General features: G+C 38.9%; 2 protein-coding genes across 2 annotated transcripts; one reads left to right on the top strand and one right to left on the bottom strand.

The window, feature by feature from the left end:
* arl3b (ADP ribosylation factor like GTPase 3b) lies at positions 1-3,741 on the bottom strand. The gene is made up of 6 exons (XM_080049095.1): positions 3,720-3,741; positions 3,107-3,250; positions 2,431-2,547; positions 2,280-2,330; positions 1,505-1,690; positions 1-1,056 (listed from the first exon to the last, which is right to left on the bottom strand). Exons 1-6 carry the CDS (start codon positions 3,720-3,722, stop codon positions 1,009-1,011), a joined length of 549 nt encoding a protein of 182 aa, XP_079905221.1. The 5' UTR covers positions 3,723-3,741; the 3' UTR covers positions 1-1,008.
* Positions 3,742-4,589: 848 nt separating this feature from the next.
* On the top strand, positions 4,590-11,511 carry sfxn2 (sideroflexin 2). The gene is made up of 12 exons (XM_080048518.1): positions 4,590-4,868; positions 6,829-7,075; positions 7,466-7,636; positions 7,731-7,829; positions 8,214-8,289; positions 8,609-8,694; positions 8,868-8,928; positions 9,032-9,098; positions 9,463-9,512; positions 9,610-9,659; positions 9,759-9,806; positions 10,743-11,511. Exons 2-12 carry the CDS (start codon positions 6,921-6,923, stop codon positions 10,840-10,842), a joined length of 963 nt encoding a protein of 320 aa, XP_079904644.1. The 5' UTR covers positions 4,590-4,868; positions 6,829-6,920; the 3' UTR covers positions 10,843-11,511.
* Positions 11,512-11,967: the final 456 nt, after the last annotated feature.

Below are 11,967 nucleotides of genomic sequence, written 5' to 3' on the forward strand. Positions count from 1 at the left end.
TTCTGGACAGATTACATTCAAGAATATCAAAAGAGTGAAATCCCTTACTAACCCAAAAAGAGCACAAAGAAATGCATCGGGACGTACAGTACTTATATCTCTGTTAAAAATCTGCCAGCATATATTAGATATGCAAACATTATAGACTAAGAAGTACAGCCAGGTAACATATATACTCTATAACATGTGCATAACGTAACATACAAACTCAGAGTCGAGCTATTTACACTTGATCCAAAAATGTAGTTTTCTCTTAAACCTCTTAATTCAGTCTCTTTTTTTTATACATATGAACATGTACAGTATTATTCTTTAGTTGTGGAGTTGGACTGTTTTTCCAACATCCTTGAAATCACACACACACGCACCCACACATACACACCGGTTGTTGTTTGAAAGCACTCTATACTCTACTTCACCATAAATAAAGCAATTACAAAAATATACCTCACTTCAAAACAGAGCCATAGCAGGAAAAGCGCTTACAGCCATTGTGGAATGAATGATGATAAAAAAAATTCAAATAACAGATAAACGTTTAAGAATAAGATGGAGCTGTGTGAAGGAGTTAAAAGAAACATGCTGAAAGACAGCCATTTCATGGGAATGTTTGAGGTTGAGGCAAGCTGACGATGGTGGCTGGGACAGTGGTGGTGATGTGGGTAATATGGGTGTGGAGGGAGGGTCTATTTCCTGGCATGGATTCCCTTTGAGGTCGAACCCCTCCCTCTCCAATGTTGGTTCCAAAGATGTGTTGAGATTAGTGAACATCAGGGGTACGGGAATAAAGGGGGTTAAAAACTCCAAGTCCATGATGGATTAGTAGTGTGTTTACATTCACAGGTATATCCCATAGTACTAAGGCTCAGGAGGCTGCAGTGTGTGTCAGTGTACTTGAATGTATATATGTGTGTGTGTGTGTGTGTGTGTGTGTGTGTGTGTGTGTGTGTGTGTGTGTGTGTGTGTGTGCGGCGACTCCTCCCGAGTGGTAGAAGACTAGAAGCAAAGCTATTTTTTCTTAGAGTTGACGCTCTTGCAGACCCAGTTCATGCCCTCCTGAAAGTGACATTTTAGTGACAGAATTAAGGCGCATAAAAGGGAATACAAAATAATATTTAAAAAGGTGGAGTCAGCGATTCTGGATAACACTTGTTGTCACAATCACTTTGTCAAAATCAGTGAATTATTTCCTCATGATCCCCGAACTGTGTGTGACTGTGCACTGAAAAAAATCCACTGTTAATACACAGCCTATGCTCTGTTAACAGATATGTAAACAAATTGTATGTAAAGGAAGGGGGCTCAACGTAGCTACCCACATGCCCGTTAACAGAGCTTAGGCTGTGTATTTACACTGGATAGTGCGCGCACACACAGTACAGACAGGTAGCAGATCGTGAGGAGATATTCACCGATTTTGAAAAAAAAAAAAAAGATTTTAACAACAAGCTTTGTTGAGAATCGCTGATCCCACTTTAAGGAGAATCCTGGGCTGTACGCTCACCTGAATGCCCTCCCCGGTGAGGGCGGAGCAGGACTGGATCTGCCACATGCGATCCCGGATGGTGTGCAGGTTGAGACCCTCTGCGATCTCTGAGGCGGGCGCGGCCGTCAGCAGGTCCTGCTTGTTCGCAAAGATCAGCACAGGGACGCCGCTCAACTTCTCTTCATCCAACAACTCAGCCAGCTCCTGCAACAACACACACACAATGGTAAATTCTACATAAACACACACAAATACTGTCACAGAAGAGGAAGAGACTCCTGTCTTCCTTTGGGTTGGTCGGACAAAACAAGTAATTTGAGGACAACTAGTGCTGAAAATGTGATCTTGTAACTCCCCCCAGCCCCCTCTTTTTTTTTTTTTTTTTTTTTTTTATTGTATTTAATTTTTTTAAATTTTTATTATTATCATTTATTTATTTTCAATTTAATTTACATTTTTATTTATTTTTACGGCACAGGGATTGTTAGGGTTGGATGGGGTTTATAAAAATATAAAAATGTAAATTGTTAAAATGCTACAATTCTTGTTTCATTGTACATTGACGCAAAAAGAAATGTAACTACTGTGAAATATTGCAACATGTGTGACAGTGTACATCTCGTCTAACAAGCAATAAAAATACATGTAAAAAAGAAAGAAAATGTGATCTTGTGACATTTTGTAGACCAAATGTAGGATGATTAATAGATAATGAAGACAACTGTTAGTTGCAGCCCTACAGTATACTGTAGTACATGCATAATGCACACATAGCAACAAATGTTGTACATACCTGCCCTGTTTCCTCAAATCGCTTTCTGTCAGCGCTGTCAATGACATAAATCTGAAAAAAAGGGAAGTTTTCCTTGTTAGCATGTGTGATAATAAAGGTTCACCAAAGATGAACATTTCAAACCGTAATATAAGCTCTGATAAAAACGTACCAGCAAATCTGTGTTTTCAAAGTAGTTTCTCCAGTACGGCCGGATCTTCCTCTGGCCTCCAATGTCCCAGACATTTAGTTTAAAACCCTGAGACTGGACGCTCTTAATGTTGAATCCCTGGAGAGAGAGAGACATTTTCTTTATTCCACATCCTTGGTTTTTTTGGTCTGTTTGCTCAAAAAAATGCGGTGTATGTCAGGGCTCCAACAAGTTAGATTTAGATGATCAACATCAGCAATTTTGAGACTTAAAAGTGTTTAAAGATGGGGATTAGGATGTATCTTTTTTCCCTGTTGCAACTGAAAACCTTAAAATAATTGGTCGCATCTATCTTTCAAATAATTCACAAATTCCTCTCGCAGCCAGTAACATCAAACAAACAGCATGACATGATCTGATGTTGAGATATTTAAATGACTGTTATTGTCTTTTTAGTTGTGTACTTTGAATTAGATGAAATTAAATAAGGACATGCCACATTTAAAAAAAACTTTTTTCTAACAATGGAATGAAATCTACACCTTACTTTTTAATTTAACCAAATAAGTCCATGTTTTATGCAAAACTTTCCCTGCACCAAAGTAATAATATATAGTTAGATTAACGAATGCACTGCAGTTTAAGACTTTTTAAGGGTTTGTATGAACCCTGGTTAATGTGAAACTCTGCTGCGTACCTGTGTGGGTGTGATGTGGCTGATGTCCTCGGAGGCCAGCTGTTTGAGCAGCGTCGTCTTGCCTCCGTTGTCCAGACCCAGCAGCAGTATCCTCACCTCCTGGTCCGGTGTGCTCTTTAGCTTACGCAGGATGGACAGCAATCCCTGTCAAAGTCATCACAAAGCAGCCATAAGTGGTGTTACTTTACGCAAGAGGGGACGCAAGATGACCACCATTGCCGAAATCCCTCCACCATCCTCACTAACAGGCCAAGATGCAAGTGCATTTCTTCTATAAGCCCCGGTGCCAACATGTGGAGATAACTACCGGTCCTGTGAGTGGGTAATAATCTCATATTATTTGCTTTTTCTTGTGCCGTTAGGGCTTTTTTGTTTCAACCAATGCGGGACCAGTTTACCGGGAGCTAAACGTAGCTAACGTGCTAAGCTAATCTCCCCTCATAACTAAACGAAGCAACAACAGCATTTTTTACAGTTTAATGTGTATTTCGCGGCAAGTTGCATCCATTAAAGCACAGCTATATTAAAGTAAGTACTACTCAATGCAAGTATGTGTATTGTGAGCCCGTTATCTGACAGAAAATGTGAAATTAATAGGATAAATTAAACTCACCATCTTGTTGCCTTCTATCCTGGAGACGCCGCCGAGGGTTACTAAGGCGGATGACGTCAGACGCACAGTTACGTACAACACCATATTTGGGGGTGGGGTTTAGGTTTAGTTAGCTGCCTGCTAAATGTTTCAACTCTAATATATACATGGACCTATTATAAGAGATTATATATAGTAAGTGTTTCAATTGATTTCATTTCTGATATATAGACTGGTGTTTGTCAGAAGTAAAAAGGAAATTAAAGGATAAGAATTATACAGCAATCTGATGAACAGCAGCATCAGAGAAACTGATCCCTTTGGGGATGTAGGAAGTATCTATCTATCTATCTATCTATCTATCTATCTATCTATCTATCTATCTATCTATCTATCTATCTATCTATCTATCTATCTGTCTGTCTGTCTGTCTGTCTGTCTGTATATCTAGAAAGTTATAATTTGTATGTAAAAGGCCTATCATCATTTTTATATTTAGCTATTATTGCATATTTTACTCAGTAACTTTCTCTATTCATTTTTATTTAGTATCTCATAGTTACCTATATTTATTTTATTTATTCAAATGGGGAAACTGTATTATTGCAGTTTATATGTTATTTGGGAGTCAATGGTAGAATGTGGTTGTGTAAAGGTTAAGGTAATTATTAATTATTACTAATGATAAATTGTAGTGTGTGCGTGTGTGTGTGCGTGTGTGTGTGTGTGTGTGTGTGTGTGTGTGTGTGTGTGTGTGTGTGTGTGTGTGTGCGTGTGTGTGTGTGTGTGTGTGTGTGTGTGTGTGTGCGCGCGCGCACATACTCCGGAGCAGAAGGTGGCAGTAAAGCACCAATGAGATGGTTGCAGGCCTCCGTAGAATAAGAGGAAGCAGCTGCCTGCTAAAAGTGACATATGTAGGCCACAGGATAGTTTAACGTGCTGAGTTTGAGGCAGGGAACGGTTCGTGACCCTTCTGTGTATCTATAGCATTCAGAATAACACATAAAAAGCTTTGCTTTACGTCGGCTTTCACGTCAGGGAGCTGCCCCGAGACGTGATTGGAGGACAGCCTGCCACGTGCGCATGTCTTTACAATGCCACACGAGCACATTTGATATAGCCTACCTGACAGGTTGCTCTGTGGAACAGATTGAGGGAGTCTCTCTAAAGGTATGTTTGCTTGGTTTCGTCGCTGTAGTTTTCAGCTTTTCTTTCGACGATTCGTCTAGTTATTTGTGGTTTAGTTGTTGTTATGTTGCAGAATCAAACTGAGCTGGTAACTCGAGGAGTGAGTTGCATCACTCTCTCTTATTCTGACATGTCTCCACTCTCTTTACACTCTTATGGTTGATACACTGAGCACAACACCTCCACTCTGTTGTTAATTAGAGGAACTGCAAAAACACAATATGACCAATTTAAATGCAGGCACGAGCTCAAAGCAGCTGATATCCACTGTATTACCTGGTTATTATCCAGATGTTTTGCTGTTTTATCTCTGGCCTGCAGATCCAGTTTGTCAAGTCTCTGTTGAAGCTTCTGCTAGAGCCTCCAGTTTGTGTGAGACTGAGAAACTGACGCCTGTTCATTATTTTTTTAAATCAAGCATTTCACAAATTATTAAAATCTCCTTGTTCAAATAGCTGGTTTCGCCCAACAGACATCACAAAACCCAAATATCCAGTTGTTATGAGTAGGGCCACAACAAAGAAGAATAGTCTCAGATTTCAAAAGCAGGAACCAGAGAATATTTGCTGGCGTTTGTTTGTGAAAAAAATTACTGATCTATTATCAAAATAGCTGCACATAATTGTATGATGATTATTACTTATCATATTACTGTCATGCTCTCTGCTTTCTGTGTTATACTTTTCTTAACTAATATATTTCGATTAAATGTATACTTTTTTTATTTAGGATTGTTGTTAGACTAACACAAGCAATTGCAGTTACAGTTTCACAGCTGCCATTTTGGGCTCTGGGAAATTGTGATTATCCACTTTTTTCACGCATTTTATAGAAATTGTCGAGAGATAAGTATAATCATGTTTGTCCTACATAACTGTCTAATGACCTAGTTTCTTCCTTGGTAGGCTGCCATCAGTTCGAGTATGTGTGTATTTATATATTTATTCTTATATAAAATACATCATATGATCTGTCATGGTATTCACTATGCAGTGCCTCGTTGACCTTTCGCTGATGTTCAGTTTTTCCACATGGATCTGCAGACCTTTACTCGACTTTCTAAACAAACAGCGCCAGAGGAGTGATCCAGTTCTAGCCAGACTGGGCCTTCAAAGAGAGCTGATATGATATCCTCCTCTTCTCGTGTTACTGTTATTAACAAAAGGTTTTTGTTGTGAGATTTCATCTAATACCTACTGTTAATAATCATGTTAAAGATGCACAGTGGGATATTTGGAAAGTTAAGAGCTGTAGTCAGCATGTTGCTTATTCCTCTGGTTGTGTAGTAAAGGAGGCAGAGTGCTGCAGCTGCAAAAACACAAAATTACAAACCCGTGGGAGCCTTTACCAGGACCTGGTCAATGATTTCTAGTGGAAGTTGGGCCCTTGAGAATATTTCAGGGAAGAACAAGAGTTTGTGTTTGTTCAGGGTTGCGTTGGGTTAGAAGCAAAGGGCACAGCTGTTGGCAAGTCCAGCTTTTTGGGAGGGGGGCTACAGCCGAGAGACTGCAGCTCAGATGCACAGAACAACATTTCATAGTGAACTAATGCCCACTGCCCAGCAGAAAACGGCTTAGTGTTACCGACTAGCAAAGGTTTAATGCCAACATGTGTATTGAAGTATTCCAACCATCCGTTAATATGCTTTTTTTAAACTACTGATTATTTTCTTAATTAATAATTTATTTTATACACACACGCGCGTGCACACGCACACACAGCTTTGGGAAACCCTTTGGGAATTGGACTTTTAAGGTGAAACAGTCTGACCCACAGCGCAGATCTGTTAATGTTAAATCGGCTCGGACCAGGCTCCGGCTGGTTTGACCACAAACATGAACCAGGTTGTGAGAAACTAGAAAATTCATGTAATTAATTTGTAAATATGAATCAGTATGTTTGAGTTACATTCTCTTTATTTATTTGTCTTATTTTTCTCCAGGTCGTGACTGCAAAATAGGCCGAGGTTGTCCAAGCACTTCAACTTTTTAATGCATTAAGTTGCTACCACTTTTTTTTATTAACAAACACATCATGGTTTCGAGCTCATTTGACATTGATGCCCCAAGATGGGATCAGTCGACGTTTATGGGCCGACTGAAACACTTTGCCAACATCACAGACTGGAGAACGGCGCTGCTACCCGACTCACGCCTGGATGAGGCCAAAGCTCTAGTAGAAAGCAGCAGGTAAGAAGATGGACCCTAGACATAAAAGAACAGAAAAAAAACCATCTCACAAATGTATGTTAGGCTGTTACAGTAGATTTGGTCATTATCTTTATTTATGCATTCATTATGTTTCCCATGTCAAGAGTGTTGTAAAACCAATTTTTGGGTGGATGTTTTGCCTGTTAAAACATTTTATTTAACGGCCCCTTTCCTGGCACACAAGGTCACCTTACATCATATAGTATCATCCAGCAAACCGAAAGCGACTGTGTCATCTGCAAGTTTTAAGTCTTAAATTGCACCAAAACACAAACAAATGTACAGCAAGGTGTCTGCATGTAGTTGAAGGTATGACAATGTCCACAATGTATAGCCTGATTTAACATGATTGTTTGTGCTGCTCTTCAGGGCGGGATCCGTCCCTCGCGGCACCACGGAGGAGCAGCTACATTATGCTAAGAAGCTGTACGACTCTGCCTTCCACCCCGACACAGGAGACAGAATGAACCTCATCGGCCGCATGTCGTTCCAGGTCCCTGGGGGCATGGCCATCACCGGCTTCATGCTGCAGTTCTACAGGTAAACCAATAATAAAAACAGGATGTGCTGCATTTTTACCGCCTATGGCCTCACCGAGACGGATTTTGAGGTTTTCATCACTGTGTGTTTGTAGGACGGTCCCTGCTGTGGTGTTCTGGCAGTGGGTGAATCAGTCTTTCAACGCTCTGGTCAACTACACAAACCGGAACGCTGCCTCCCCCATCACTCAAAAGTAAGAAGAAGTTACAGCCTGTACATTCTAAGCTTTCAGTGGATGTTTTTTTTGTGTCTCAACTCGTTAATGGCAAATGAACAAGTAGCTCCCACGTCTGAATGAGTAACTTCTACACAAAAGTCAGAGCCATCTTACCTAGTCTTCCATCTCAGCAGAAGCCTGACGTTAATTTCAGAATAACAAGAAGGCAACAGGGTAACTGCTAAATGCACTGACAGAATCATAATGTATGATGGTGCAAAGATCGGAGTTAATGTATAACTTTGGATAAAACTAAAAAAAGACAATATAAATAGTGTAGGAAAAAAATGTAGAGCGATTGAATTGCACCTGATGTTTTTTTGAGGAACGTTTATGTAAAAGTCTTATTCTCTCTGCCAGGCAGATTGGAGTGGCCTACTTTACAGCGACCAGCACAGCCTTAGCAACAGCGGTCGGACTCAACCTATACACAAAGGTACAAACACACTGGTACAACACTGCTTGAGAGCTTTCCACTTGTAATGAATGGATAAGTGGAAACCTTGAATCAGGTTAGCAGCAGGAGTACTGCACTTCCAAAACAAGCATTTACTAGACCTTATGAATTATGGATATTTACTGTAATAATGAAGCTATTAATTGCATCTTGCTGTCTTATTTATTAGGGGGGGGGGTGTAGTTTACTGGGGTTACAATACAAAACAAAGAATGGATCTATGTTCATAATATAATAAGCTTAATTTACCTGCGATAGCAAGTTGACATTTTTTTTGTTTCTTCACTGTCTGCTGCAGAAAGCTCCTCCTCTCGTGGCTCGCTGGGTCCCTTTCGCGGCGGTGGCATCAGCTAACTGTGTTAACATTCCTATGATGAGGCAACAGTAAGTTACTGATTTAAACTAGAAAATATTATTATTATTTACTATTGGGCATATTTTAATGGTATGGTGTGCTGAAGTGAAGAAACGGCTTCAACAGTGAAGTCAAACATTCACCAAGTTATTGTTCAAATCTGACATGCATTTCACCTTCACTGTCTCTTTCTCTTCCTCAGGGAGATTCTGAATGGCATCGCTGTCACAGATGAAAACGGCAACAAACTGGGCCACTCTAAGGTCAGCACACAGGACATGGATCTTTTTGTTGATTTAAATGTACAATAGTTTTACTGTTATTATTCATAAACCGTCTTTAAATCTTCTTGTATCTTCCCTGTAGAAAGCAGCGGCAAAGGGCATCACACAGGTGATCATCTCTCGGGTCACCATGGCCGCACCAGGCATGAGTATGTATAAAACGTATTAATATTGTTTCAAGTTTTTCAGTATAATAAAAATATACAGTAAGCCAATGTGGTTATTAACGCCCGAACTTGACGCATTAAAAAGTTTAGCCCTGTGAGTGACTGACTATCAACAGCTTTATTTTAGATATTTGACTTTGTGAGACAATAGATAATGAAGACAAAACAAAATACACAAATGATTTTAATTGTGGTCTTGGATGTAAATACATTAAAAATACAGGTTTTCCAGGTATGACGCCATATTGCCAAAAAAACAATAACGCACTACTAGAGAGGAATTAATGAGTCGATTAAACGCTGAACCAAACATTAAACTTAACTGTTCTCTCTCTCCTCCTGTCAGTCATCCTGCCCATCATAATGCAGAGGCTGGAGAAGTACAAGTTCATGCAGGTCAGACCTTCCGCTTCATTGACGTATTAATGCTAAACTAACAACATGAAAACCGTGCATCTGACATCGGGCTTTGATTTTTTAAATTTTTTTACAGAGAATCACGTTTCTCCACGGACCCCTTCAAGTGATGATGGTGGGAGCGTTGTAAGTAGAGAAAGTCCCTGGGTCTCAGAGATGTGAATGTGTGTGGGAGAGAAATAACTTCTTTTCACTCATAAATGTCCTTTTTTTCTCTTTTTATAGTTTGGTCTTCATGGTTCCTGCTGCCTGCTCGCTGTTCCCTCAGACATGGTAACAAACATGTTTCTGTACTTTTCATCTACTGAAACACACACACACTGCTCCTGCACACACAGAGATATCCTTATTTTTATTCCACACTTTCTTACGACTAGTCAAAACCACATATATATATATATATATATATATATATATATATATATATATATATATATATATATATATATATATATATATATATATATATATATATATATATATATATATATATATATATATATATATATATATACATATGTAAACGCACTACAACCATGCATTGTCCATTTCCAAACTGGTCCGTTTCCAAGAGCTCAATAAATTAATCATCGATCATCAGTCTTGACATTAATAAAGATGACTCATTATCACTATGACGATGCTTTACAGATACATGTGATGAATTGGCGGTATGACGCTACAAATAGCCACAGCCTTGTGTAATGACGGCACAATCAGGTTCAGCATTTTATCCTTGCCATTCTTATTTATTGCCTTTTAATGAGCTCATTGGAATGCCAACTGATATTTTTGTATGGCAAATGTGCTAGTGAAAATGGGACTTTTGTACATACATTTTTTAGAAAAGATAGTCAAGTGTACATGCAGCTTTATACTCTGATTTAAAATAATGCATAGTCACATTTTTGTGTTTGTGCAAATTCCTTTTAAAGTATTTTTTTATGCATTTAGTCAGTGGAGCCTACATTACCCACAATGCAACTAAATGCCAACAGTTTCCTTAATATGAACCTACACTCTAAAGTGTTATAAAAACATGTTTAGCCATATTGATGCAAACAGTCAAAGGGTTGTACTTGTCATTACTAATGTTTCCAACACTTTGTTCAGTGTGACATGTTCTGCATAAGCAAACCCAAACCGCCATTAACATGTTCAAACAAACACAAGACTCTGACCACATTCTCCTCCTCTTCTCTCCCTCAGTTCTATTGCTGTGTCGAAGCTGGAGCCTGAGCTCAGAGAATCCATCTTGGCTAAATACGGAGATGCCGTACAACATGTTTACTTCAACAAAGGCCTGTGAGGCTGAGAGGGACGACTAGCATCAACTGTTCGACTCACAAGACCGAATACATTTTGTTACATTACATACAAACGTGAATACATGTTTATGTAATTGGTCTTTGTGTTCTAATGATAAGTGCTTATTAAAGTGCTTATTGGTGGGAAATAGCTGTGGTATTGTTAAGTCAATCATGTCACTTTTTTCTCTTCCTTTGGTTGAAATGATCCCTGTTTTTCTTACATAAAAATGGGGGTAAAATCCTGTTGAGAAACCAAATGATCTCATCTCAGGAACAGCGCTTTACTTTGTCTGATTGAATCTCCGTTAGTTTGTCTTTCATGGTGTGACTTGTCTAGTTGATTTCTTTGGCTGTTTGTTAGTGTCTTTAATAGCATCTTTTAAGTTACATTACATTCTGTGCCTTTGATAAAGTGACAGGAGCAACAAAAATTCTAGATTATTGTTTTTTAAACCAATATAGGCTTTACTGTGAATCAGAAATGTACTTCCATGCACGAGTTAACGCTGGAGTGGTCTTTTGAGTGTGATAAATATGGCGGATACTGCCCTCTTCTGTCAGAATGGAGGAAAATGTGTTATGATTAATTTGCATGGTTCATCTGAAAGGTCTGATCTATTCACTGTATAAACTGGTGCCACAATCCTCAGATTAAACTGGTATAAAAACCACACACATATTTGAAGAACAGCTCCCTGTGTTTTTTTTTTTTAAATATACTTTTTGTGAAAAGGTTCAGGTTTTAGTCATTTGTGGCATAACTGAGTTACAGGCATTTTATCAGCAAAGTGTGCTAGAATGATCAAAAGTTAATGTTGGAATTCAGCAGTAAAACGGTATCATTTTCATATAATGTTATACTATTGTAGATACTGATGCATCCAATGTGTGAGGAGCATTTTTCTGTTGTAGTTTATTGAGGAAGAGCAAGTTTAAACTACATTTTAAGTTTGGTTTTTCAGTCCAGAAAGGACCCAATCTAAGGGTTGGGCAACTTGGGCCCCTTCAAAGGGTCACCAGAGAAATCTGAGGGGTCGTAGGAGGATTAACGGGAGAGGAAAGAAGAAGAAAAAAGATTGTGGCACATAATCTGACCTTTTATTCTGAATAATATTTTGATTTTT

Source organism: Ammodytes marinus, assembly GCF_949987685.1.
Source record: "Ammodytes marinus genome assembly, chromosome: 20".
Lineage (NCBI taxonomy): Eukaryota > Metazoa > Chordata > Actinopteri > Uranoscopiformes > Ammodytidae > Ammodytes > Ammodytes marinus.